At 41.6% G+C, this 26,892-nt stretch overlaps 1 protein-coding gene across 4 annotated transcripts in view; it reads left to right on the plus strand.

The window, feature by feature from the left end:
- Positions 1-26,892, plus strand: part of dock3 (dedicator of cytokinesis 3) — a 918,089-nt gene that overhangs the window by 479,995 nt on the left and 411,202 nt on the right. For all 4 annotated transcript variants that reach the window (XM_043708484.1, XM_043708482.1, XM_043708483.1 and 1 more), the window contains exon 13: positions 22,400-22,488. In XM_043708484.1, the coding sequence (XP_043564419.1) occupies positions 22,400-22,488 (89 nt within the window). The remainder of the gene's footprint in view (positions 1-22,399; positions 22,489-26,892) is intronic.

Genomic DNA, 26,892 nt, shown 5'->3' on the forward strand with positions numbered 1-26,892 from the left:
AAACACAAGTCTCCAACTGTTCGACTATAACCTGGTGTTGTGAGATTTTTAACTTTGTCCACCCCAGTCCAAACCGGCACCTCCTTATCTTGTATAACCCCAATTAATAAGAAAGCAATAAATTAAAACTTAATCTTTCCAAGGTGCCACAGTCTATGTCTTCTCTGCTTTGTTGCTAATCTTCCTTCTGTTGATCTTACATCACAAACACCTTTCTTCTGATAATTTCTTGGTGAGGGTTTTGAGCTGGAAATATTGTGGTACCTTTGATGGGTCTTTTTAGAGAGCTTAATAATTTTGTGTGAAAGCCAGATTTGTCTCTCAGATGGTGAACTTGCTCTCGCTGCAGCTTAAGTTTGGCTCTCCCTTCAGATGACAGTGGCTCTCTGCTAATTTTCAAAACCCCCCATTTTATATATCCTCCTATGACACATTAAATTCTTACACACTGATTGGCTTTCGGGTGTCAAATCAATCCATTTCAAATTCAATTGGTCTTTAGCCTCCAAGTGACTTTTTAAATTAATTGACTAATTTTAAATTGTCTGGGTAAAAATACTGTTTGGGCCTGCTCACTGAACAGTCTTCTGTTATATTTGTTTCAATTTTGGGGCTCTCTGCACAATTCTTGTAAACTTCCAAGCAGTGGCAAAGCAGAATCTTTTAAAGGCACCACACACTGTTTTTCAATTCATTTTATAATTTTACTATTTTTATACACTAACTTTGTGACAATAGGGGATTGGCTAACTAACAGAAAACAAAGAGTAGGGATAAATGGATGTTTTTCTGATTGCAATCAGTGGCTAATGGTGTATCTCAGGGACTGTACAGTGTTGGGACTTTAATTGCTTATAATTTATATAGATGATGTGGAGTTGGGGATCAAGTGCAGTGTGTCAAAGTTGGCAGATGACACTAAAATGAGTGGTAGAACAAAATACGTAGATGATACACATAGGTTAAGTGAGTGGTCAAGGGTTGGCAGATGGAACACAATGTTGGTAAATGTGAGGTCATCCATTTTGGTAGGAATAACAGCAAAATGGACGACTATTTAAACGGTAAAAAAATTGAAGCAGGCTGCCAAGCAGAGGGGCATGGGTGTACTTGTGCATGAATCACAAAAACTTGGTTTGCAGGTGCAGCAGGTAATTAAGTTAGGCTTCATTACTAGAGGCATGGAGTTTAAAAACAGGACTGTATATGATGCTGGTGAGGCCATAACTGGAGTACTATGTACAGTTTTGGTCTCTTTACATGAGAATGTATGTACTGGTACTGGAGAAGGTGCAGACAAGGTTCAAATAGATTGATTCCAGAGTTCAGTGGGTTGGCTTATAAGGAGAGATTGAGTAGACTGCAACTATGCTCATTGGAATTTAGAAGAATGAGGGAAGATCTTATACACACATTTACAAAGGGAATAGATAAAATAGAAGCAGGGAGGTTGTTTTCACTGGTGGGTGAAACTAGAACTAGGGGGCATAGCCTCAAAATAAGGGGGATCCTCTTCTCCTCAACAGCTGTGAACCTATGGAATTCCCTGCCCGTTGAAGTTGAGGCTATCCTGTTGAATTTATTTTAAGTTGGGTAACATGGTGCCAATATTGAATATAGGAGTTGGGAGGTCATGTTGCAGCTGTACAGGATATTGGTTAGATCAGTTTTGGAATACTGCATGTAATTCTGGTCTCCCTGCTAAAGGAAGGATGTCGTGAAACTTGAAAGGGTTCAGAAAAGATTTACAAGAATGTTTCCAGGGTTGGAGGATTTGAGCTATAGGCAGAGGCTGAATAGGTTGGAGCTATTTTCCTTGGAGTTTCAGAGGCTGAGGGGTGACCTTATAGAAATTTATAAAATCATGAGGGGCATGGATAGGGAGACTGGTCAAGGTCTTTTCCCTGGGGTGGGGGTGTCCAAAACTAGAGGGCATAGATTGAAGGTGAGTTGGGCAGATTTAAAAGGGAATAAAGGGGCAACTTCTTCACACAAAGGGAATGGAATGAGCTACCAGAGGACGTTGAGGAGGCTGGTAAATTACCACTTATAAAAGACATCTGGATGGTTATATGAAAAGGAAGGGTTTAGATGGATTTGGGCCAAATACTGCAAATAGGACTAGATTTATATAGGATATCTGGTCAACATGGACGAGTTGGACCAAATGGTCCATTTCCATGCTGTACATCTCTATGACTTTATAATTAAAGGTTATGGTGAGTAAGTTGAGCTGAGTCCATGACAAGATCAGCCATAATCTTATTGAATGGCAGAGCAGGCTTCTGCTCTTATTTCGTCTGTTCCTATGCTATTATGTACTGCTCCAGCAAGGCTCAACACAAGCTAGAGGAACAACACACTTCAGGACTCTACGTCGAGTTTACCAATTTCAGAATGTAAACACTGTCCTCCATTGTTCGTTACTCATCTCCCACATCCCAAGGTCCTGTTCTGCATGGGTTGCCCCCTGCACTGCCAACCCATTTCCAACTATTCAGACATCCCGTTAGCACCATTCCTAGCAGTCATATCCCCTGGTTCATCATCAGCAATCCCTTCTTTCCTTCCTCCCTCACTCTTCCCCAACCTCACCTTCCATCATCAACATAAATACAACCATTTCCCAGCTGCTTGCAGTGCTGACTATAGATCACTGGACTCGAAATGTTCATTCTCTACTGGTGCTGCCAGACCTGCTGTGTTTTTCCAGCACTGTGTTTTTGTTTTAGATCTTCAGCGTCTGCAGTTTTTTCATTTTGTTTGAGTCTCAACCTTTTCTAAAAGAGCATTGCTAAAGGGGCTCAGTGGTTATCACTGCTGCCTCACAGCACCAGGGACCCAGGTTCGATTCCCTCCTTGGGCGACTGCCTGTGTGGAATTTGCACATACTCCCCGTACCTATATGGGTTTCCTCCGGGTGCTCCAGTTTCCTCCCACAATCCAAAGATGTGCAGATGAGGTGAATTGGCCATGCTTAATCGCCCATAGTATTAGGTGCATTAGTCAGGAGTAAATATAGGGTACGGGAATGGATCTGGGTGGGTTGCTCGTCGGTGTGGACTTGTTGGGCCGAAGGGCCTGCTTCCACACTATAGGGAATCTAATCTAAACTAATAATAACATTTCTTAAAAAGTTAATTAAAAATAACTAAGAGTGGAATTCAGTAGAAGTCTTGAAGCCAAAACATTGAATCTTTTCAAGAAGGAGGTAGATATAGATTTTAGGACGAAAGGGACCAAATGTCTGGGGAGAAAGTGGGAACAGGGCACTGAGTTGGACGATCAGCCATGATCACACTGAATGCAGAGCATGCCTGAAGGGAAGAATAGCTTACTACTGCACCTATTTTCTACATTTACCATTAAATGTTATTTAATGATCTCTAGTGAATGAATATGGATAAGGTAGGGTGAGATCAGTGGGAAAGAGATAGGATGAGAAGTGGGCGAGGGTGACAACTGAGGCAGTGGTTGTAAGGTGATAAGTTGGCAAGGCGGCAGGGAAGTGGATGACAGGTTAGAGTAGATCAGGTGGGTAAGTGGGTTTCTGTCAGGGTCGGTCCATGCAGGGGATGAGGCGTATAGTCATGGGATGTCAAATGGATTAGTGGGTTGAGGGTGTAGTCAGGTTTGGGGAGTAGATTTGTGTCAGACGGCCAGGGGTATGGATGGATGCAGGTGGGCAGGTGTCAATGGAGGTGCAGTTGGTGATTGTTTTGGAGGTTAGAACTCATTCCATCAAAAACATATTTCTTGAGGAAATCGACAAAAATGTTTGCAAGGGCTTGACCTAAAATGGATCCCATACATATATTACCAATTTTGGCAAATATGATGCCATTAAAACTGAACTTATCTGTGCATATTTTTGAGAAATTTACATTCTGAAAATGGTGGTTCATCTTCACTACTACAATAAAGCTTCCTGGTGTAAATTTTGATGGCTTCCTTCAACATATTATGGCTTCCTCAAGCGTACTTTATGCCTCATCAATTTTTCCACTTTGCTACAATTTGATAGTATTTCTATCAACAGATTTATCAGTTTTGAAACTCCTTTAAACATCTCTGTCGTTTGATACTTTCATTCCAGTCAAATGGGTATCATGATTGGGATTTTTAAAATGACAATCTCCACAGTCTCAAATTAGCCGCTTCAAACCAACAAGCAGTCAGAAATTCTGCTTCTGCTCATCCAAATGGATGCCCATCTTATTTATATCAGAAAATAGCTCCTGAAGTTATAGTTTATTTTTAGATTCCCTACAGTGTGGAAACAGGCCCTTTGGCCCAACCAGTCCACACCGACCCTCTGAAGAGTAACCCACCCAGAACTATTTCCCTCTGACTAATGTACTAACACTATGGGCAACCTAGCATGGCCAATTCACCTGACCTGCACATCTTTAGATTGTGGGAGGAAACCAGAGCACCTGGAGGAAACCCACACAGACACGAGATTGGAATCGAGCCTGGGACCCTGGTGCTGTGAGGCAGCAGTGCTAACCATTGAGCCACCATGCTACCCATCAAATAAGTTTACATCAAATAAATTTTTACTTTTAAGGTTTCCGCTCTGCATCTACCCCCTAAGAATCTTGTAAGTTTCAATAAGGTCATGCTTCAATTCTCCTAAATGGTAGTGCATGCAGGCCAAATCTTTCCTCATAAAATCCTTCCATGCACAGTATCAATCTAGTGAACCTTCTGTAGATTGACTTCAGTGTCAGTATGCCTTTTCTTAGAAAAAGAGAACAAAAACATTCACAGTATTCTATATGTGGTCTGGCTAGTGCCCTAATTTGTTTTAGCAACATTTCCTTATTTTCATATTTCCATTCTCTTTTGAAATAAAAAGCCAAAATTGAATGTGCCTTAACTATTGCCAAATTGTTTAATCAAATCCTGTGAAGCTATGGAACCTATGTTTGCTTTCGCACTTTTTACATAATTAATAAAGCTCTTCCTATCCTTTTTGTTACTTGCCAGTTTATCCTCAATGATTGAGGCGGCTCAATGGCTCAGTGGTTAGCATTGCTGCCTCGCAGCACCAGGGTCCCAGGTTCCATTCCAGCCTTTGGCGACTGTCTGTGTGCAGTTTGCACATTCTCCCTGTGTCTGTGTGGGATTCCTCCGGGTGCTCTGGTTTCCTTCCACAATCCAAAGATGTGCAGGTCAGGTGAATTGGCCATGCAAAATTGTCCATGGTGTTAGGTGCATTAGTCAGAGGGAGATGGGTCTGGGTGGGTTACTCTTTGGAGGGTTGGTGTGGACTTGTTGGGCCGAAGGGAATCTAATCTAATTTGTTTTCATGCTAGTGTAAAATTTAGTGTAGCTGTCCAAGATCTTTGAATGCTTTTATGCCACCTTCCTCTGGCAACAATATATTTTCAAGTCCTTTCATTGAGATTCCTAAAGCATGTTCAGCACTCTGGGAAAAACAAAAGATTCGTTTTCTATCCCAATGCCAGTATTTCACAAAAAGACATCATAATTTTCCACTGGGATTGGAAGAGGATGTGAAGACAGATATAACTAATTTTGTATACTTACTGGGCACAAAAGAGGCATAAAAGTTTATTACAAGTAAAAATTACAAGTAAAAGTAATTGTAGTTCCAGGCATTTATTTCATATTTTTTTCCCAAATAAGTTAAATATATCAAATAAATTGTGAAACTGCTGGTTTTAAAAATATTTAACTTTTCTTATCGAGAAACTTCTGCAGTTTTTAAATAAAATGGGCCACATTTGCAGATGACAATCTTTCACCATAGTTATGTCACACAGGAGGGCATAGCTTCAAAATCTTCCTTGTGGGTGATCTCCTGTTTGTCACTGGGATGCTATATGGCGGTAGATGACTTTATTTCTAAACCTTTGAGGGGTTGACGGTCCCTTAAATGTCCATTTATTTCACTTAATTGTCCTTTCCACCAAGCTCTCAAACAGGAAAATGGCCCAGGATGAGAGGATGACAATAAACTGGAATATTGATTGACATATTGATTGACATTTTCACACCCATGAGTGAAAGTCCTACCCGCTGAGTCAAATGAAGTGGTTATATTCTCAATTTGCCTTGTATGCTTCATACAAAATGATTTCTACATTTGGCCTGTCTGCCCATGTGAATATTATCTTCACGGGTGTTCTGAAGTTGATTAACCTTTGATTTAGAAAAAGTCAATGTAAAATCATTTACCTGTTGGACAATAACCTGGTGTTGTGATTTTTAACTTTGTCCACCCAGTCCAACACCAGCACCTCCAAACCATAAAATTATTTCATCATTATTACTTGTCACTTTGATAATCTTACTGAGTTGTAGAGGTTTGCACACAATTCCAAGATTTGACTCTGAATTACATGGCTCAGCATTAACTTGGCATTTTCCCAGAAAGAATTTATTTATCTTTATACTTATAGACATTTCCTAGATATTAGCTGTCACATATCTTGACTGCCCAGAAACTCAGTATTCATTGGGAGTTGCTGCAGGATAGATTTGCTTTTGTTAAAGGGTTGTATTGGGTAAGAAAGTTCTTGGAGCTGTTGTGGTTGGCTTGTAAGTAGTAATTTATAAAAGAATATCAAACCTGCTTCACTTGGCAACAGATGTCTTTCAGGTCTATATGATTTAATATTCACTGACAAATGATTTTCAATCTCTGTGCATCTCCCTGATTAAAATGTAATTTGGAGATGCATTTCTATCTGTCACTCAGCCCCCATGTTTGAGCATAATTGCAATTTTAATTTCCATCTGTTACCTGTCCTTATCACTGCACTATCTTAGAAATGTAAGTTTGACTTTTCTTCATGGATCCCATATTTTTTGGACTGAGCCTACTTGTTTCATTGCTCTGCTTCTTTGACATTTGTTTCATGCCTTTTCATTGTATTATGTTGAAATCTAGTTTGATAAGACTCGTAATCAGAGCAGGTCTTTTGGCCCCTCAAGCCTGCTCCACTATTCAATAAGATCATGGCAGATCTGAAATTCCTCACATCCACTTTCTTGATCTTGCCTTGTAACCTTTGATTCCCCTACTGATCAAAAATCTATTTAACGCAGTCTTAAATGTACACAAGGATTCTGTCCCCACAGCTGTCTGTTCCAAAGAGAGTTCCAAAGACACTCAACCCTCTGAGAGAAGAAAGCCCTCCTCATTTCAGTCTTAAATTGATGCCCCCTTTATTTTGAACTACACCATCTGGTCCTAAACTCTAAGCATGAGGGAAAACATCCTCTCAGCATTTGCCCCATCAAACCCATTAAGAATCATAAATGCTTCAATGAGTAGAGTACCAACTTTATTAGTCTTGCTTAGTAGACAGTCTCTTCAAACAGGGATCATCCTAGTAAACCTTCTCTGAACTGTCTCCACTGAAATGATATCTTTCCTTAAATAAGGGGATCAAAACTGCTCACAGTGCTCCAGATGTGGTCTCACCAGTACCTTGTAGTAAGACTTCCTTGCTCACATACTCCAACCCACTTGATTGAGGGCCAACATTGCATTATAATAAAACAAAGCACAGTGGATACTGGAGTTCTGAAACAAAAACAAAAATTGCTGGCCAAGCTCAGTATGTCTGCAGAGTCTGTGGGAAGAAAGCGCAGTTAACATTTCCAATCCAGTGACTCTTCCTTTCTGGGACTTTCATTCCCCAGGTGCTGCCAGTCCTGCTGAGTTTTGCCAGCAATTTTTGCTTCCATTACTCTTCCTGATTACCTGCTGTACCAGTATGCTAGCATTCTGAGCTTTGTGTTTGAGTGTCTTCAAGTCCCTTTGTGTTGCAGCTTTCTGCAGGTTCTTTTGTTCTCCATTCCAAAATGAACAACTGTACATTTTCCTACATTATACTCAATTTGTTAACGTTTTGCCCATTTACTTAGTCTATCAATGACCCTCTTAAAGAAACCATTACCACTCACTGGATTGGTTCACGAGTGAAGGATAGTTACACAGATATGTATTGGGAAGCTACAAGTGTTAGTTGAACTGGATGCCAACTACAGTCCATTGTAGTTCAGGATAAAATAAGCAAAAAAAAAAGTTTTACAGAGACAAGGTAATACTATACGAGTTGCTTCCGTTTTTGTGTGTTTGTTTCTTTAGAGGAATGGAAATGGTATTATTTGTTAGAAATGATATGAAGTCATACCACAGTGGGCTCACGGCATCAAAGGACCTATTTTTAAACTTAGATGCAGCTAATTGAGACAGAGACATTGTGCCAATTGGCTCTTATTTCTGAGTTACATAATGACTGAAGAATTTATGAATTTCCAAAGCATAAACTCTTCAAGTCAAATTTGGCATGAAGCTTTTTACACATGCATTACAAAGTCTCCTGTTCCTAAAAACCTTTGTGGAAGACGCTTGTTATGAAGCTATTACATAACACGTCAATGCATTGAGTAGGTTGAAAGACATAATCTGTCATTGGAGCTGTCAAGAGACTTGGTGAGATATGGATTATAACTGGCAATGACAAACCCTGTTCCCCTACAATGGAAGCATCCTGAAGATGGATGTTATATTTTCACGTAAATAACCAGTTGCAAGACAAATCTTTTTTAAGTTAACTTTCTCTCCGCTCACTTTGTCCCCTCATTTAGTAGGATTTACCTAGTCTACAAATACTCATGTTATCAGTATTGATCTGTATTGCAGTATAGTTAGGAGCCTCTTCCATTCATGGACATTCTGGGTGAGGACAGCAGGTTTATTGGGTTTCATCGTACCACAGAACTTCTAGCAGGTGAGAAGGTGGACAAGCTTATGTCTGAAGCAGCATTTTGGGAAGGAGGTAAGCCCATCAGAAAGCAGGAAGAAACCATTTTGGCTGGTTATTTATCCAATCATATTGTTTATTTTTTCCCACCTGCAATGTAATGTTGCACAGCCCTCCACACTTTCTCAGGGACTCATCCAAACAGATGAGGCAGCTGCATAGTGGGAGGCCTTTCAGTAAAGCATCAGACATTTACTATTTTGTTTAAAAAGAGGCACTAGGCAAAGAGGATCACATTGATAGCTGCAGACTTACTGCTGAAGAAATTGTGTTGTCATATAGAAATTGCTGAAATTGAGATGTTATTTAGAATGCTTAATTGCAGTCACAATCAGTAGCAAGTTATTTCTGAATCTCAGGAATCTATAATTGTGGTTGGGTGCTACCTCCTCCAAACTAGGCTGGAGCAGTGATGAAGATCAAGTAATGTAGTGGAATCGTCAGCACCTTTGTGGAAAGGGATGACAAATGCAGTCTGAGTGGCAGCATTGCAAGCAGTTCATTTGAGTATACAATAGGTTTCCTGAATCTTTCATCCTGAGACAGTTTCAGGTGCCAGAGCTCTTCATTCCAGTTGACAGCCTTCTTGGGATGGTTCCTGGCTAACAAGGAATGTCAGAGTAAAAGTTGCTGCTGACCCCAGTGCAAAATCCCACGACTGAGGCACAGGAACAATGCAACTAGTGCCAGTTCAGCACAATGGTCTTCATTCCCCTAAGGTGAGATTCTAGTGCCCTGACTAGTCAGGGGTGCCCTGCAGTTTGACTCTTCAGTGGTTTCCATGTCATTGTGGTCTTCTGTGCAGTTATCCAGAGTGAAGTGAACATGGAGGAGGTCCATCAGGAAGAGAGCATTGTCTTGTGAGAGGATAAGGAATTTGAAGAGAATCATCTGGTTGTGCAGCAAGTTCAGCTTTATCTGTCAACACATGAATTGGGATGGCAAGGAAGTCTGGGATACCCTGATTCAGGATCACTTTTCCTGAGAAATGCAGATCCTTCATTGGAAGCATCTAAGCCAAACATTCAGGTTACAGCCCTTCAGAGTCCAATTCCGCATCCAGTTCTCGTGGATGGAGCTGTCATAATGCAGAAAATTACTTTATTGCATGATACTTTCAGACGTCATACACAGACAGTGCATAATTACAAAATGGCAATTTTCCAAAGCAAGGTACATGCCACGTGTGTATTAATGATAATCTTTTTAATCACAATATTTCACAAAAGCTTTGCAATCTGCAGTCCTATCGGAGGTAGAGTGCATCCTAACACCACAAAAATGCCATTTTGATTTAAATTAATGAGATAGTTTTGAGATTCTGTCTTTTCTGTGTCTCTTCAAGGGCCTCTTACAAGATTAGTTTGGTCCCGTCTACTTTAAATTGGATTCATTTTTTATTCATTTAATCAAAATAGTATAATTTGGAATCATGTGAGACCCAATGTGATATTACTGTCACTTCTCTGCCCTTTTCAAGAACTCCTACAGACTGAACCCTTCATGCCTTGTGCAGACAGATGACCATTGTCCCAAACTCTAAAATGCCTGTGATATCCCTTCCTCACAATATATTGGATGGCATCACAATATGGTGTGCCAGCTGCGTGTGTGCAAAAACAGTTTTATTCATTGGGTGATAATGTGAGAGCATGATGCTTATATGTGCCTCAAATAAAAGAGTGAAGGGTTGGCTTCAGAAAAAAAGAGTGACACTATTCATACCATCCTTTCAGGTTCACCTACGCATGCAGGTGCAGGAGAATGCCTGATTGGGTGTATGTATTCATGTACCACTACTGCAACAGATTGGTCAATGGTACAGGATGTATTATACAATCCATTCATATCAATGTACTGTTCTTACATCTATTCAGCGGACACAGCCAGGGTATGCCTGGCTGGAACTCTCCTCTGTTCTCCAATAGGGACTGCCAACAGCTTGCTACACCTTGTTTACCTGCTTCTGCTCACAAGTGATGTGATACTTACCTTTGCCACTCATACTACAGTTGTCTGAGACACCTCGAGGTGTGTGTACCTGCACTAGGAAGGGCATGCATGATTCCTGTGATGGTGGTTCCTCAATCTCCACAGCTAGCTGTGATTCTCTGACATCACCATGTGCAAAAGATAAAACATCAGACCTTAATTTCTTTATCTTGATATCTGCTTCATCAGATGTTTGGCAGCAGACTGAGTGGGTTTGCCACATGTGACTTCACAAAGTAGTCAGTGCTCAAAGCTTCATTCCTGCAGCATTCAATGATCTTTGCTCTTTCTCTGTTGGAAGTCCATAACAGTCCATATTATAGTCATCCTCAGAGTTCAAATGACTTAGACAGCCCTCTGAGAGAGAAAACTTGGCCTCATCTCTGTTTTAAATGACCAACCCCTAAAAGTGACCCCTAGTTTTAGATGCTCTCAAAAGAGGAAACATTCTCTCTACATGAGCACTGTCAAGATCATTCAGGATCTTATATATTTCAATTAAGTTACTTCTTACTCTTCTAAACTCTAGGAATTACAGGCCAAGCATCAAGCTTCTCATTCTAGGTATTAATCTAATAAACCTTCTCTGAACTGCCTCTACAACATGTTTCATCCTTCCTTAATCAAAACGAAGTGACAACTTGACTTATAATTTCCAAAGAGAGATTTGTTAGTTCTAATTTTTAGATCATAGAACCATCCAATAATTGCATTCGCTTCAATAACCCTCAATCATCAAAAAACTACAATCAATATTTCTCTGCATTTCTATAATGATTGTTTCTCTTCACAGTTGAAAAGGTAATCAGTTACTCTGAAATAATTAAGATCCAAAGGTCCAGTGATAGTGTGAAACTAAATGGAATAAGTATTAATGAAAAACCGTATTGGGGAAGTCAATGAAACTAAAACTTGATAGTTCCCTGGGAAACAATCATCTTTACCCTAGAGTGTTGAAGTTTATGGCTACACAAGTAGTGGATGTATTGGGGATTATCTTTCAAGATTATATTGATTCTGCAACAGTCCCTGCAGATTAAAAAATTGCAAATATAACTCTACTATTTCAGAAAGGAAGGAGAAAGAAAACAGGAACGACACACTTTTGTATTCCTGATGTCAGTTATAGGGAAAATACAAAAATCTAATGTAAAGAGTGTGATTTCTGGATGTTTGGAAAATAATTATTTGATTGGATGAAGTCAACATGGGATATATGAAGGGGAAATTGACAAACTGAACGAATGTTTTGAGGATGTAGTGACGATGCTGTCCTTTTAACAAGGTTACTTTGTCTTTGGTTTTTTTTAAGAGAGGTCGTAAAGGCAGAGGTGCCGAAATGTCTCAGAAAGAGCCTAGTTTAACAATGGCAGGGAGTGGTCAGTTCTCCCAGTTCAGGTGTTTTCTGCTTTGGTTTTAGCTGGTAGCAAGCACAGAAGCTGCTGCAGAGAAAGATTTCATGCTTCAGCAGATGATCCCTAACTGACTCTTCTCTCTGACTGCCACAAACATTACATAGGGCAAACCGGTAGAAAACTAGCTATCAGGGTCCACAAACACCAACTAGCCACCAAGAGACACTGCCACCTATCACTTGTGTCCATGCACACAGACAAAGAAGGACACTAATTCGACTGGAACAATGTATCCATCCTAGGACAAGCCAAACAAAGACATGCACGGGAATTCCTGGAGGCCTGGCACTCAACCTGGAACTCCATTAACAGGCATGTAGAGTTAGACCCCATATACCAACTACTAAGAAACAAAACTGGAAATGATACCACCCACCTCAGCAAACCAGGTCTCACAAGTAACAAGCAGGACAGAACACCAATGCTTCACCGGAGGTGCACTTATGATGTTACCTAGTACTGCGACAAAACCTCTGCAAACAAGCTTACCAGCTCAGCGAGCAAGTCAACAACCTAATGCACAACCTGAGCTACGAATCTTCTCAAAAACTATAAACAATCATATTAATAAGCAGAAACATAAATAATCTTTATCAGACATAGTCTTTGCTGGTGGAGAATTCAGTTCTACTAACCGGCAGCCACTTGATTTCTGAAAGGTGACTATCTCTTTTCTCAATAGGTTCAAATCAGCTCCAAGAACTTTTTGTACTTGTCTGTGGGAAATAGGCATTCTTGGCAAAATCAGCATTTATTGCCTATTCCAAGTGCTCTGTCCAGTTTCTTTGGAGTGCAGGGATCTATTTAACTATGGTGCACATGTATGGTAACTGAAAATGGTTGACTTTTAAGCAAGGACTTTGGGACACATTTTTATTATAATCCGGGTCATTACTGATATGAGCTTTTTATTCTAAATGTATTTAATTAACCAAGTTTGAATTCTCTAACTGCCATGGTAAGAATTGAAATTGGGTCTCCAACATATTTCTAGATGACTAGCCACTAGCATAACCACTGTGGAATGGAACCAAAACATTTTCTGGAGATTTCATTCGATATAGGATTTTGGAAATTATTTTTTCCTATTCAATGCTGTAACATCATTCATTGATAGGATTAGAGAACAATGGATGAATAAAGATATTGAGGTTTAACTCAAGACTAAAAAAGAATCATATATTAGATGTGGACAACTGGATTCACATGACTTTCTTGACCAGTATGAAGAGGGCATTCTTAAGAGGGAGATTAGGTTGGCAAATAGGGATTTGAGATAGCCTTGGCAGATCCAAAGGACAATCCAAAGAGATTCTAAAATTCATTAAGAGTAAGAAAGCAACTAGAGAGAGAGGGCAGAGCCCCTTAAAGATCAAAGAGATCATCTTTCAGTTGAATCTTGGGAGATGGGAGAGATATTAAATGAATATTTTGTGTCAGTCCTTAGTGTGGAGAAAGAAATGGATGCTAGAGAACTTAGAAATAAATATTGATGTTTTGAAAACAGTTCACATTACAGAAGATCAAGTGGATAAAGATGGATAAATCCTTGGGAGCTGATCTAGCATATCCCAGGACATTGTAGGAAGTGAGAGAGGAAATTGTGGGGCCACTTGGAGAAATATTTGCATCATCTATAACTACAGATGAGGTGCTGGATGACTGGAGAATGGCTAATGTTGTACCTTTGTTTAAGAAGGGATATAAGGAGAAGGCTGGGAATTAAAGACCAATGAGTCTGACTTCAGTGGTAGGTAAGTTGTTGGAGGTGATTCTGAAAGAATTATATGCATTTGAAAAGACCAAGAATGATGAGGTTGTGTCATGGATGAGACAGCATGGTTTTGTGTGAGGGAAATCATGTCTCACAAACATAACTGAGTTTTTTGAAAAAGGAGAAGATAAACGAGGGCAGAGCAGTAGACATTGTTTAATTGGATTTCAGTAAAGTATTTGACAAGGTTCCACATTAGTAAAGTTAGCACAAATGAAATTCAGGATGAGCTTGCCAATTGGATACAAAATTGACTTAATGGCAGAAGACAGGGAGTGGTGGCGGGAGTTATTTTTACGACTGGAGGCCTGTTACCAGTGGTTTCACAGGGATCACTGCTGGGTCCACTTATGTTTGTCATTTTTTTTAAATGATTCTGATGAGAATATAGAGGCATGGTTAGTAAGTTAGTGAATGACACCAAAATTGGTAGTATGGTGAGCAGTGAAGAGGTTACCTAAAATTCCAAAGAGATCTTGATCAATTGGATCAATGTTTGAGTTGTGGCAGATGAAGTTTAATTTGGATATTTGCAAGACATTCTATTTTGATAAAACAAAAATTTCATGCCTGACAAGCCTTATTAAATTCTTTGAGGATGTGACAAAACATATTAATGAGTGCATGTGGTGTATCTAGGTTTTAGGCGAAAGTGAGGACTGCAAATGCTGGAGATTAGAGTCAAGACTAGAGTAGTGCTGGAAATGCACAGCAGGTCAGGCAGCATCCAAGGAGCTGGAAAATCAAGGTTTCGGGCAGGAGCCTTTTATCGGGAATGAGACTGGAAGCCTCAGGGGCAGAGAGATAAATGGGAGGGGGTGGGGCTGGGGACAAGGTAGCTGGGAGTGCAATAGGTGGATGGAGGGTGAAGCGTATAGGTGGGAAGGAAGATTGACAGGTGGGACAGGTCATGTGGATGGTGCTGAGCTGGAAGTTTGGAACTGGGGTAAGGAGGGGAAATGAGGAAACTATGAAGTCCACGTTGATGCCCTGGGGTTGAAGAGTTCCGAAGCGGAAGATGAGGCGTTCATCCTCCAGGCGTCTGGTGGTGAGGGAGTGGCAGTGGAGGAGGCCTAGGACCTGCATGTCCTCGGCAGAGTGAGAGGGGGAGTTGAAATGTTTGGCCACGGGCGGTGGGGCTGGTTGGTGCAAGTGTCCCGGAGATGTTCCCTGAAGCGCTCTGCAAGGTGAGGGGGGAGGTGTGGGCGCAGATTTTGCAATTCCTGCAGTGGCAGGGGAAGGTGCCAGGAGGGGAGGGTGGGTTGTTGGGGGGCATGGACCTGACCAGGTAGTCACCAAGGGAATGGTCTTTGTGGAAAGTAGATAGAGGTGGGGAGGGAAATATATCCCTCGTAGTGCGGTCCATTTGTAGGTGGCGGAAATGTCGGTGGATGATGTGGTATTGCAGAGGTTGGTGGGGTGGAAGGTGAAGACCAAGGGGGTTCTGTCCTTGCTGCGGATGGAGAGGTGGGGTTTGAGGGCGGAGGTGCGGGATGTGGGTGAGATGGATTGGAGGGTATCTTCAACCACATGGGAGGGGAAATTATGGTCTTTAAAGACCAGGAGGACCAGTTTTACCACAGAACACACTGACTGGTCCTCACCCTCAACAATTTCTCTTTCGAATCCTCCCACTTCCTCCAGACGAAAGGGGTAGCCATGGGCACCTGGATGGGCCCCAGCTATGCTTTTCTCTTTGTCGGCTATGTAGAACAGTTCATCTTCCGTAGCTACACCGGCACCACTCCCTACCTTTTCCTCCACTACGTTGATGACTGCATCGGTGCCACCTCGTGCTCCCATGAGGAGGTTGAGCAGTTGATCAATTTCACCAACACATTCAACACTAACCTTAAATTCACATGGACCATCTCTGACATCTCCCTCCCGTTCCTAGACCTCTCCATCTCCATCCACGACGACCAACTCTACACCGACATTTTTTACAAACCCACCGACTCTCACTGCTACCTGAATTACACCTCCTCCCAACCTATGTCCTGCAAAAATACTATCCTGTATTGCAATTCCTCCTCCTCCGCCGTCTGCTCCCAGAAGGACCAGTTCCACCACAGAACACACCAGATGGCCTCCTCCTTTAAAGACTGTAATTTCCCCTCCCACGTGGTTGAAGATGCCCTCCAACGCATCTCATCCACATCCCCACACCTCCGCCCTCGAACCCCACCCCTCTAACCGCAACAAGGACAGAACCCCTCCGGTCCACATCTTCCACCCCACCAACCTCCGCAAAAACCACACCATCTGCCGACATTTCTACCATCTACAAATGGACCCCACCACCAGGGATATATTTCCCTCTCCATCCCATCTGCTTTCCGCAAAGACTGTTCCCTCTGTGACTACCTGATCAGGTCCACGCCCCCTCAATAACCCACCCTCCCCTACTGGCACCGGGCCATGTTGACTGTTCCTAATCATTCCATGCCTTTCCACATACACATAAGGCCCTTAGGAACATGCCCCTCAGGATTCCCTTCAACAATTTGTCCACTACCGATGTCAGGCTCACCAGTCTCTAGTACCGTGGCTTTTCCTTATCGTCTTCTAAAATAGTGGCAACATGTTATCCAATCTCCAGTCTTCTGCCACCTCACCTATAGCTATCGATGATACAAATATCCCAGCAAGGAGCCAGCAATCACTTCCCTAGCTTCCCACAGAGCTCTACGGTATACCGAGAGCGAGGACTGGGGGCTGCCGAGTAGGTAAATTAATCCTTTAATAACTGATCTCGTGTATAGGTGGAGCACACTCTGAGCAGGAGCAGACACTAGATGGCTGAGTAAGTGAGGTGATATATTTGGGTGATTGCTTTACCCAAAACACTACTTAGGCAGTGTCTCCCACCCATAGTCCTTCTGCAACCAAAAAAAGGGTTTTGTGCACTGGATTGGTAAGGTTATTAGATTTTTTTTCAATAGTCTCTTTGGGAATTCAGAACAATGGAAATGGATGTTAGGGCAGTTGAATGCTCCTGCTGTAGAATGTGGGAAGTAAGGATTACTCCAAATGATGTCCCAACTTCAATACTCAAAGGGCTGAACAATAAAGGCAAGCATGCTAAGCACCTCCTTAATTACTCTGTCTATGTAGAATCATGGAGATGTACAGCATGGAAACAGACCCTTCAGCTCAATTAATCCATGTCGATCAGATATCCTAAATTAATCTAGTCCCATTTAGCAGTTCTCCAGTTCTGGACTCCTCCAGCCTGGGAAAGACACTTTGTGTATTCACCCTATCCATGCAACTCATGATTTTATAAATGTCTAAAAGGTCACCCCTCAGCCTCCGACACTCCAAGGTAAATAGTCCTAGGCAATCCCGCCTCCTCCAATAGCTCAAACCCTTCAACCCTGGTAACACCTTTGTAAATCTTTTCTGAACCCTTTCAAATTTCACAACATCAGGACCTAATCAGGTACACAGAACATAGAACATTACAGTGCAGTCCAGGCCCTTCTGTGCCAACCTGTGAAACCAATCTAAAGTCCATTTAACCTACACTATTCAATGGTCATCCATATGTTCATCCAATGACCATTTAAATGCCCTTGAGGTTGGCGAGTCTACTACTCTTGCAGGCAAACCTTTCCACACCCTTACTACTCTCTGAGTAAAGAACCTACCTCTGACATTGGCTTATATCTAAAATTCCTCAATTTAAAGATAATTCTCCGTGTGCTAGCCATCACCATCCGAGGTAAAAGACTCCTACTACTCACTCTATCTAATGCTCTGATTATCTTTTATGTCTTTATGAAGTCACCTCTCAACCTTCTTCTCTCCATGAAAACAGCCTCAAGTCCATCAGCCTTTCCTTCTTCTCTCCAATGAAAACAGCCTCAGGTCCATCAGCCTTTCCTCATATGACCTTCCCTCCATACCAGGCAACATCCTGGTAAATCTCCTCTGCACCCTTTCCAAAGCTTCCACATCCCTATATTGCTGCAACCAGAACTGTACACAGTACTCCAAGTGCAGGTGCACCAGAGTTTCGTACAGCTGCAACATGACCTCATGGCTCTGAAGCTCAATCCCTCTACCAATAAAAGCTAACACACTGTATGCCTTCTTAAAAACCCTATCAACTTGGGTGGAAACTTTCAGGGATCTATGAACATGGACATCGAGGTCTCTCTGCTCATCCACACTACCAAAGATCTTACCATTAGCCCAATACAGGTAGGCAACCTTTTATCCAAAATCTCGAAACCCTAAAAGCTACGAAGTCCGAAGGTTTTTTGTGAAGTTTTTTTCTCACTAACAAGGTTTTTTGGCGTGCAAAACAGCTAACGCAACTCCACACCCAGGCGATGCGTGTCACTCAGATGCAACATGGGGGCGTGGCCCAGTACAGCAGGCCTCAATTCTGTCTCAAAGTCCGTTTTACTCACAGTAAGTGTTCTTTGGTAAGATTTTTTAAAATTTCACCATCCAACTGTCAATTATCTCATTCACAATTTCACTTACTCTGAAATTCGAAAAATTCTGAATTCTGTAAACCAGCTGGTCCCAACCATTTCGGATAAAGGATTGTGCACCTGTACTCTGTATTCCTATTATTCCTTCCAAACTGAATCACCTCACACTTTTCCACATTAAACTCCATTTGGCACCTCACAGCCCAGCTCTGCAGCTTATCTATGTCCCTCTGTAACCTGCAATCTCCTTCTGCAATATCCACAACTCCACCAACCCGAGTATCATCCGCAAATTTACTAACACATCCTTCTACACCCTCATTCAGGTCATTTATAAAAATGACAAACAGCAGTGGCCCCAAACAGATCCTTGCAGTACACCACTAGTAACTGAACTCCAGGATGAACATTTCCCATCAACCATCACCCTCTGTCTTCTTACAAGTAGCCAATTTCTGATCCAAACTGCTAAATCACCCTCAATCCCATGCCACCATATTTTCTGCAATAGCCTACCATGGGCAACCTTTTCAAACGCCATTACTGATATCCACATACACCACATCAACCACTTTACCTCATTCACCTATTTGGTCACCTTCTCCAAGAACTGAACAAGACTTGTGAGGCATGACCTACCCTTCACAAAACCGAGTTCACTATCCCTGATCAACTTATTCCTTTCTGGATGATTATAAATCCTATCTCTTGTAACCTTTTGCAACACTTTACCCACAACTGGTCTATAATTACCAGGGTTGTCTCTGCTCCCCTTCTTGAACAAGGGGATGAAATTTGCTATCCTCCAGTTTTCTGGCATTATTCCTGTAGACAATGACGACATAAAGATCAAAGCCAAAGGGTCTGCTGTCTCCTCCCGAGCTTCCCAGAGAATCCTTGGATAAATCACATCCGGCCCAAGGGGTTTATATACACTTTCCAGAATTGCTAACACCTCCTCCTTGTGAACCTCAATCCTGTCTAGTCTAGTAGCCTGTATCTCAGTATGCTCCTCGACAACGTTGTCTTTTTCCTGTGTGAATATATTCATTTAGTGCTTCTCCTTATTCCTCGGACTCCACACACAACTTCCCATTACTATCATTGACTGGCACCAATCTAAGCCTCGTCATTCTTTTACTCATGACATACCTATAGAAAACTTAGGGTTTTCCTTGATCTCACCTGCCAAAAACTTTTCATGTCCCCTCCTGACTCTTCTTAGCTCTCTCTTTAGGTCCTTCCTGGCTGACTTGTAACTCTCAAGTGCCCTAACTGAGCCTTCACATCTCAACTTTACATAAGCCTCCTTCATCCTCTTGACAAGAGATTCAACTTCTTTAGTAAAACATGATTCCCTCGCTCGACCACTTCCTCCCTTCCTGACAGGTAGATATTTATCAAGGACCCGCAGTAGCTGTTCCTCGAACAAGCTTCACATTTCAATTGTTCCCATCCCCTGCAGTTTCCTTCCCCATCCTATGCATCCTAAATCTTGCCTAATCGCCTCATAATTGCCCTTCCCCCAACTATTACTCTTCCCCCTGCGGTATATACCTATCCCTTTCCATCGCTTAAGTAAACATAAACGAATTGTGGTCACTATCACCAAAGTGCTCACCTACCTCCAAATCTGACACCTGGCTGGTTCATTACCCAGTACCAAATCCAATGTTAGACCTCACCTGTTGTTGGCCTATCCACATACTGTGTCAGGAAACCCTTCTGCACACATTGGACCAAAGCTGACCGGTCTAAAGTACTCGAACTATAGCATTTCCTGTCAATTTTTGGAAAGTTAAAAGTTCCCCATAACAACTACCTATTACTTTCGCTCCTATCCAGAATCATCTTTGCAATCCTTTCCCCTACATCTCTGGAACTATTCGGAGGCCTATAGAAAACTCCCAACAGGGTGAGTTCTCCTTTCCTGTTTCTAACCTCAGCCGATACTACCTCAGTAGATGAGTCCTTTCTGCCACTGTAATACTGTCCTGGACTAACAATGCCACACCTCCCCCTCTTTCACTGCCTTCCCTGTTCTTACTGAAACATCTAAATCTAGAACCTGCAACAACTATTCCAGTCCCTGCTCTATCGATGTCTCCAAAATGGCCACAACATCGAAGACCCAGTAGCAATCCATGCTGCAAGTTCACCATCTTGGCATTGAAGTAGACACACTTCAAACTATCTTCCTGCCTGCTGATACACTCTTGCAACCTTGAAACCTTATTTATGACCTCACTTCTCTCGAATTCCTATACACTATAGCTACAATTCAGGTTCCCACCCCCTGCTGAATTAGTTTAAATTCTCCTGAAGAGCATTAGCAAACCTCTCCCCACTCCCCACCCCCAGGATGTTGGTACCCTTCTGGTTCAGGTGTAGACCATCCTGTTTGTAGAGGTCCCATTTACACCCGAATGAGCCCCAATTATCGAGGTATCTGAAACCCTCCCTCCTGCACCATCCCTGTAGCTACATGTTCAACTCCTCTCTCTCACCCCCTATTCCTTGCCTCGCTAGCATGTAGCATGGGTAACAAACCAGAGATAACTCTGTTTGTGCTAGCTCCAAGCTTTCACCCTAGCTCCTTGAATTTCTGCCTTACATGCCCATCCCTTTTCCTACTTATGTTGTTGCCGCCTACGTGGAGCACGACTTGGGGCTGCTTTTCCTCCCCTTTAAGGATCCTGAAAACACGATCAGAGACATAACGGACTCTGGCAATTGGGAGGCAACACATCACCTGTGAGTATCGCACAGAATCTCCTATCTGTCCCCCTGACTATGGAGTTCCTAGTGACTAATGCTCTACTCCTCTTCCCCCCCCTTTCCTTCTGAGCAACATAGACAGATTCTGTTTCAGAGACCTGTACCCCATGGCTTACCTCTGGTAAGTCCCCCACACCCCCACAACAGTATCCAAAACAGCATGCATGTTATTGAGGGGAACAGCCACAGGAGATTTCTGCACTGCTTGCCTGTTCCTTTTCTGTCCCATCTACCTTTTCCCAGTACCTGATGTGTGACTATCTCCTCTCAATTACTTCCTCAACCTCCCGGGTGATCTGAAGTTCATCCAGCTCCAGCTCCAGTTCCCTAACGTTGTTTCCGAGGAGCTGGAGTTGGGTGCATTTCCCGCAGATGAAGTCAGTGGGGACATTGCTGAGTACTATGACAAATTCAGATCGCCCTGTTATTGGAAGGCTATTATTAAACTGGAGAGGGTTCAAAAAAGGTTTATTAGGATGTTGCTGGGAATGGAGGATTTGAGTTATAAGGATAGGCTGAAACTTTTTTCACGAGAAGGGTGATCTTATAGAGGTTTACTAAATTGTGACAGGTATTGATAAAGTGAATGGCACGTTTCTTTTTCCAGGGGTGCGGGGTTTCAAGACTGGGGGCATGTTTTTAAGTAGTGAGGAGAAAGATTTTAAAAAGAATTGAGGGGCATTTATTTTTAACCTGAGGAATGGTGGATGCGGGTACAGTGACAATGTTAAAAAGACATTTGAATAAATACATGAATAAGAAATGTTTGGAGGGATATGGGCCAAATACTGGCAGGTAGATCTAATTTAGTTTGGGATTATGTTATGCTTGGACTGAAGGGTCTGCTTCCATGCTGTATGACTCTACAATTCTATTCACTGTATTATGAGCTCAAACAATATAATATATTACAATAAATAATATTTCAATTGGTTTTCAATAAACAAGGTGATCTTTCATTTGTCTTGGAGCTCTTATATTTTTGACTGAGCATTTGACCATAAATACCGAGCTCCAGTTCACTGTTGTTAGGGTCTTCATTGCATTACAATGAGAAATCAGTTATTGTTGGTTTTTGTGTTTGAGTGAAAAGTTGCAATGGGCTTTTGTGAAAGTATTTGATTTCCCTATCATTCACTAAGAAGTGATTTCTAACATTTCTTACTTTCCTTCTTTTTTGACCAGGTGTAATAATGAAAATGAATGGTATCAAATCCATGAAAATATAATTCGCAAATCCAGCAACAAGTATACTGCAGCCAGCACAAATTACGGTAAATCTCTGCATCTTGTTTACACTCTTGGCCTATATTCAAAAGAAATTTTTTGAGTTCTGCCCCAAACCTGCATTGTCAAAAAATGCTATTATTTTCCATTGCACTTCCATATGAGACTTCGTAGTTAGACTGCAGCCTCCCTTTAATAAGCATCTTTCATAACTTACAATTGGCTTTCAAACAAAAGTTTTGTAAGTTGTTGATGGTGAAACATTTTGTTGTAGTAACTCTACCATAACTATAATTGCTCATCAGTCCACAATTCTCATCAATAATTGAACTCATTAAGCAAGTTGAATCATTTCGTACTGAGTATATAGACTTAATTATATGTGAAGGTCTCACATATTAATTATGGGTTTAAGCAGCCAATCACTGAGTGCTTGAGACTGCATGTTGAGACTGCAATCACAACATCTCAGGAACAGGGGACTGATCTGCACCCAGAGTGTGATCATAGTAAACATTTCACTTGTTTTCTATTGTGGGGCCTTCTTCCAAGTTGTTCAGAATGTATTTATCTTGATTCAAATAGGGCTTGTAGTGCTGCTAGTGGAGAACTGTGTGATTTTTAACCCATCAATGATGAAAGATTGGCAGGATGTGAGTAGTGGTGGTGAGTGGCTTAAAATTGGTGGTGTTCCAATGCATCTGCCACCCTTGTACACCTAAGCATTGGTGGTTGCAGTTTTGACAATTCTGTTGAACAATCTTTGAAGAGTTGGCACAGTGCATCATGGAGATGTAGAGCTGCTGCCTTAGTGTACTGTGTGGAGCTAGTGAATGTTTGAAGTGTTGGATGAGGTGCCAATAAAGCAAGTTGCTTTGTCCTGGATGATGTCAAGTTTCTTCTTGGAGTTGCACTTATCCAAGAGGATATTCCATCATACTCCTATCTCATACCATTTAAGCAAAAAAGACACTGAGTAGTCAAAATGTGAGTCAGTTATCACAGAATATCCAATTTCTGGCCAGTGGAATACTAGAATGTCAGGGAATTCATTAATAGTACTGTAGTTGAATGTCAAATGGAGATAATTTAATTGTCTTATTGAATTTGATCATTGCCTTTTGTTTACTGGATATAAATGATATTTGCTACTGACCAGCTAATCATAGAATCCTTACATATCTGGATGTTCTTTATGTCTTGGTGCATGTGGGCACCATTATCTCAAAGAATTACATATGGAACACAATCATCAGTGAACATTTCTACTTCTAGTCTTATGATGGAGAGAAGTTGAGTGAAGAAGCAATTGAAAATGGTTGAATCTATGCCACTGTCGTGGAAAAAATAAGAACACAAGACAAAATAAGTTGGAGCAAGACTAAACCATATAGCCAGTTGAGCCCACATGCCATTCAATATGATCGTGGCTGACCTGGGACTCCACTTTTCTACTTGCTCCCCATATTATTTAATTCACTGTAGAAGAAATCTCTTTCTGTCCTAGCCCGTAATTCATTCAATAATAGAATATCCACAACACTAAGTCAAGAATTCCAAAGATGCGCAACATCTTTGAATAGAGTACATAGGGTAAAACTGTTCCTGCTCATAAAAGTGGCACCAGGGACCCAGATTCAATTCCACCCTTGAGTGATTGTCTGTGTGAAGTTTGCACATTCTTCCCATGTCTGCATGGTTTCCCCTGGGTGCTCTGATTTCCTCCCACAGGCCAAATGTGCAGGTTGCATGGAATGGCTATGCTAAATTGTCCATAGTGTCCAGGGGTGTGTAGATTAGGTGGCTTAGCCGTGGGAAAAACAGGATTACAGGAATGGGTGGGATGCTCTTTGGAGGAGAGATGCGGAATTAATTGGCTGAATGGCCTGCTTCAACACCGTAGGTATTCTATGAAGAGGGCATAGGTATAAAGTGATCTGAAAAAGAAAGAAGGATGAAGTGAGGAGAAATGTTTTCATTCAAAGTAGTTAGGGCATCCAATGTGCTACCCTGGAAGTATAGTGGAGGCAAGCTGAACTGAAGCATTCAAGAAGCCATTGGATATTACTGAAATAAAAATAATGTGTAAGGACATTGGGAATGTTCAGGAAATTGATACTAGGTAATGATGCTCGTTCAACAAGCCAGGAGAGGCATGATGGACAAATGACCCCTTCCACACTGTAACACTTCTGTGGTTTAGATTAGATTACTTATAGTGTGGAAACAGGCCCTTTGGCCAACAAGGTCCACACCGATCCGCCACCCACACAGGCCCCTACATTTACCCTTTCACCTAACACTACAGGCAATTTAGCATAGCCAATTCACCTAACCTGCACATTTTTGGAATGTGGGAGGAAACCAGAGCACCCGGAGAAAACCCTCGCAGACATGGGGAGAATGTGCAAACTCCACACAGACAGTCGCCTGAGGCGAGAATTGAACCCAGGTCTCTGGTGCTGTGAAGCAGCAGTGCTAACCACTGTGCCACCGTGCCGCTTGTGGTTATGTGAAGTAATTTCTCATCACCTTAATTCTAACTTATTGTACCTTAATCTGAGACTGTGACCCTGTGTTTTAGATTCTACAATGAATGGAACCAAGCTTAGTGTCTCCGCTCTCAAGTGGCCAACAAATCTTATGTTTTTATGAGATTGTATCTCAATTTTTCTAAGCTCTGGATTGGCTTTATCAAATCATCATAGGATAACCTTGGGACCAATTTAGTGAACCCTCACTATACTACCTCCAGTGTTAGTCTGACATTCCTTTAATATGGAGATAATAATGCATTCAGTATTCCAAACTTGGCCTCGCAAATGCTTTTTGCAGTTGTAGCAGCACTTCTTTGATCCTGTGCTTCATGCCATTTGCCTTCCTAATTGCTTGCTGTACATGTAGCTAACTTGCCATATTCATTCGCAAGCTCACCCAGGTTTCATTGGTCAAGTTTCATACCTTTGGGAAAATATTCTAGTTTTCATTTATTTATACATTGCCACATTAAACTTGTTTGATTATCTTCTTGCCCGCTGTGTGAACCTCTTATAGCTCTTTGCAGCCTCCCTGCAGTTTGTCTTTCCACCAGCTCAGTGTAGGAATTTAGACTCCATATTAAGCCTAAGAAGAAGAAAATTCTATTTGAGCAATAGACATATTGGCAAAAAGGGTTATCACTGACGTAAAATAAAAACTGGCATTGTTTAATGGATGATAAAGACTAATAATTCACATTTCATCAGTTGAGACATACACTCATAGAGCCATATAGCATGGAAATAGACCTTTCAGTCCAATCAGTCCATGCGAATCATAATCCCACCTGCCTACTCCTGGCTCATATACCTCCAAACCTTTCTATTCAAGATATCTAAATGGCTTTTAATTATAGCCTCTTCAGTCACTTCCTCAAGAAGTTCATTCCATGTGCAAATCATGCACTTGTGTAAAAGCTTTTTTAAATCTCTCACCTCTCACATTAAAAATGTACGCCCTAGTCTTGAAATCCCCCATTTAAAAATGAGACGTTGACTCCATAAGGACTGTTCAGTGGTCACTCCCATCAAAACTGACATGAAATAATTCATTAATGACAGGTACATTGTTAAGGGTGAGATTGTTTACCATGTAGGCTCAACAGGCAGCTATGTCCTTCAGGTTTCAGCCAGTTTCGTCAGTAGTGGTGTTACTAAACCTCTATTGGTAGCAGATATCAAGATTCGCCCATCCACAGCATATTCTGTTTTCTTGCTATCTTCATTGCTTCCAAGTGGTAATTAATATAGGGGAGAACTGATTCATCAGTAGATAGTAAATTTGATTTCCACAACCTGATGCTGTGAGATTTCATGGGATCCAGAATCGAAGTCAAAGGTATCCACAGCCTCTCACTTCCAAATGTTGTACCACTATATTGCTACCGTGATTGGTCACTCTGTCCTGCCAACGGAAAAGAGGACAAAGATGTTGATGTACCATCTGGCATGTTGATTGAAAGATGTAATTCTGTGAGTATGGCTATGTCAGGCAGTTGCTTGAGAAGTCTGTGGGATAGCTCTCCCAACTTTGGCATCCAAATCATTAATATTAGGCATAAGTCATCTTGTAGAGCCATATATGTACTTGTCATAACCAATTCCAATGACTAGATTAGTGCTGAGTTATTTGTCATTTGGTCAGTTGGAGTATGCCAATTGAATGGGGTCCTATAATGATCAAGATAGAACATGTTTGGTTAGAACTACAAAATAACAGCTAATGTTACGTGACAAAGAATGTTCGGTAGGCTGTCAAATGGTAAGAGATGGAAATGTGTTGCTGGAGAAGCGCAGCAGGTCAGGCAGCATCTAGGGAACAGGAGAATCGACGTTTCGGGCATTAGCCCTTCTTCAGGAATGAGGAAAGTTTGTCCAGCAGGCTAATAGAGGGCAATAATTCAACATACTTGT

This window comes from Chiloscyllium plagiosum, chromosome 18 (genome assembly GCF_004010195.1).
Source record: "Chiloscyllium plagiosum isolate BGI_BamShark_2017 chromosome 18, ASM401019v2, whole genome shotgun sequence".
In the NCBI taxonomy this organism is placed as follows: domain Eukaryota; kingdom Metazoa; phylum Chordata; class Chondrichthyes; order Orectolobiformes; family Hemiscylliidae; genus Chiloscyllium; species Chiloscyllium plagiosum.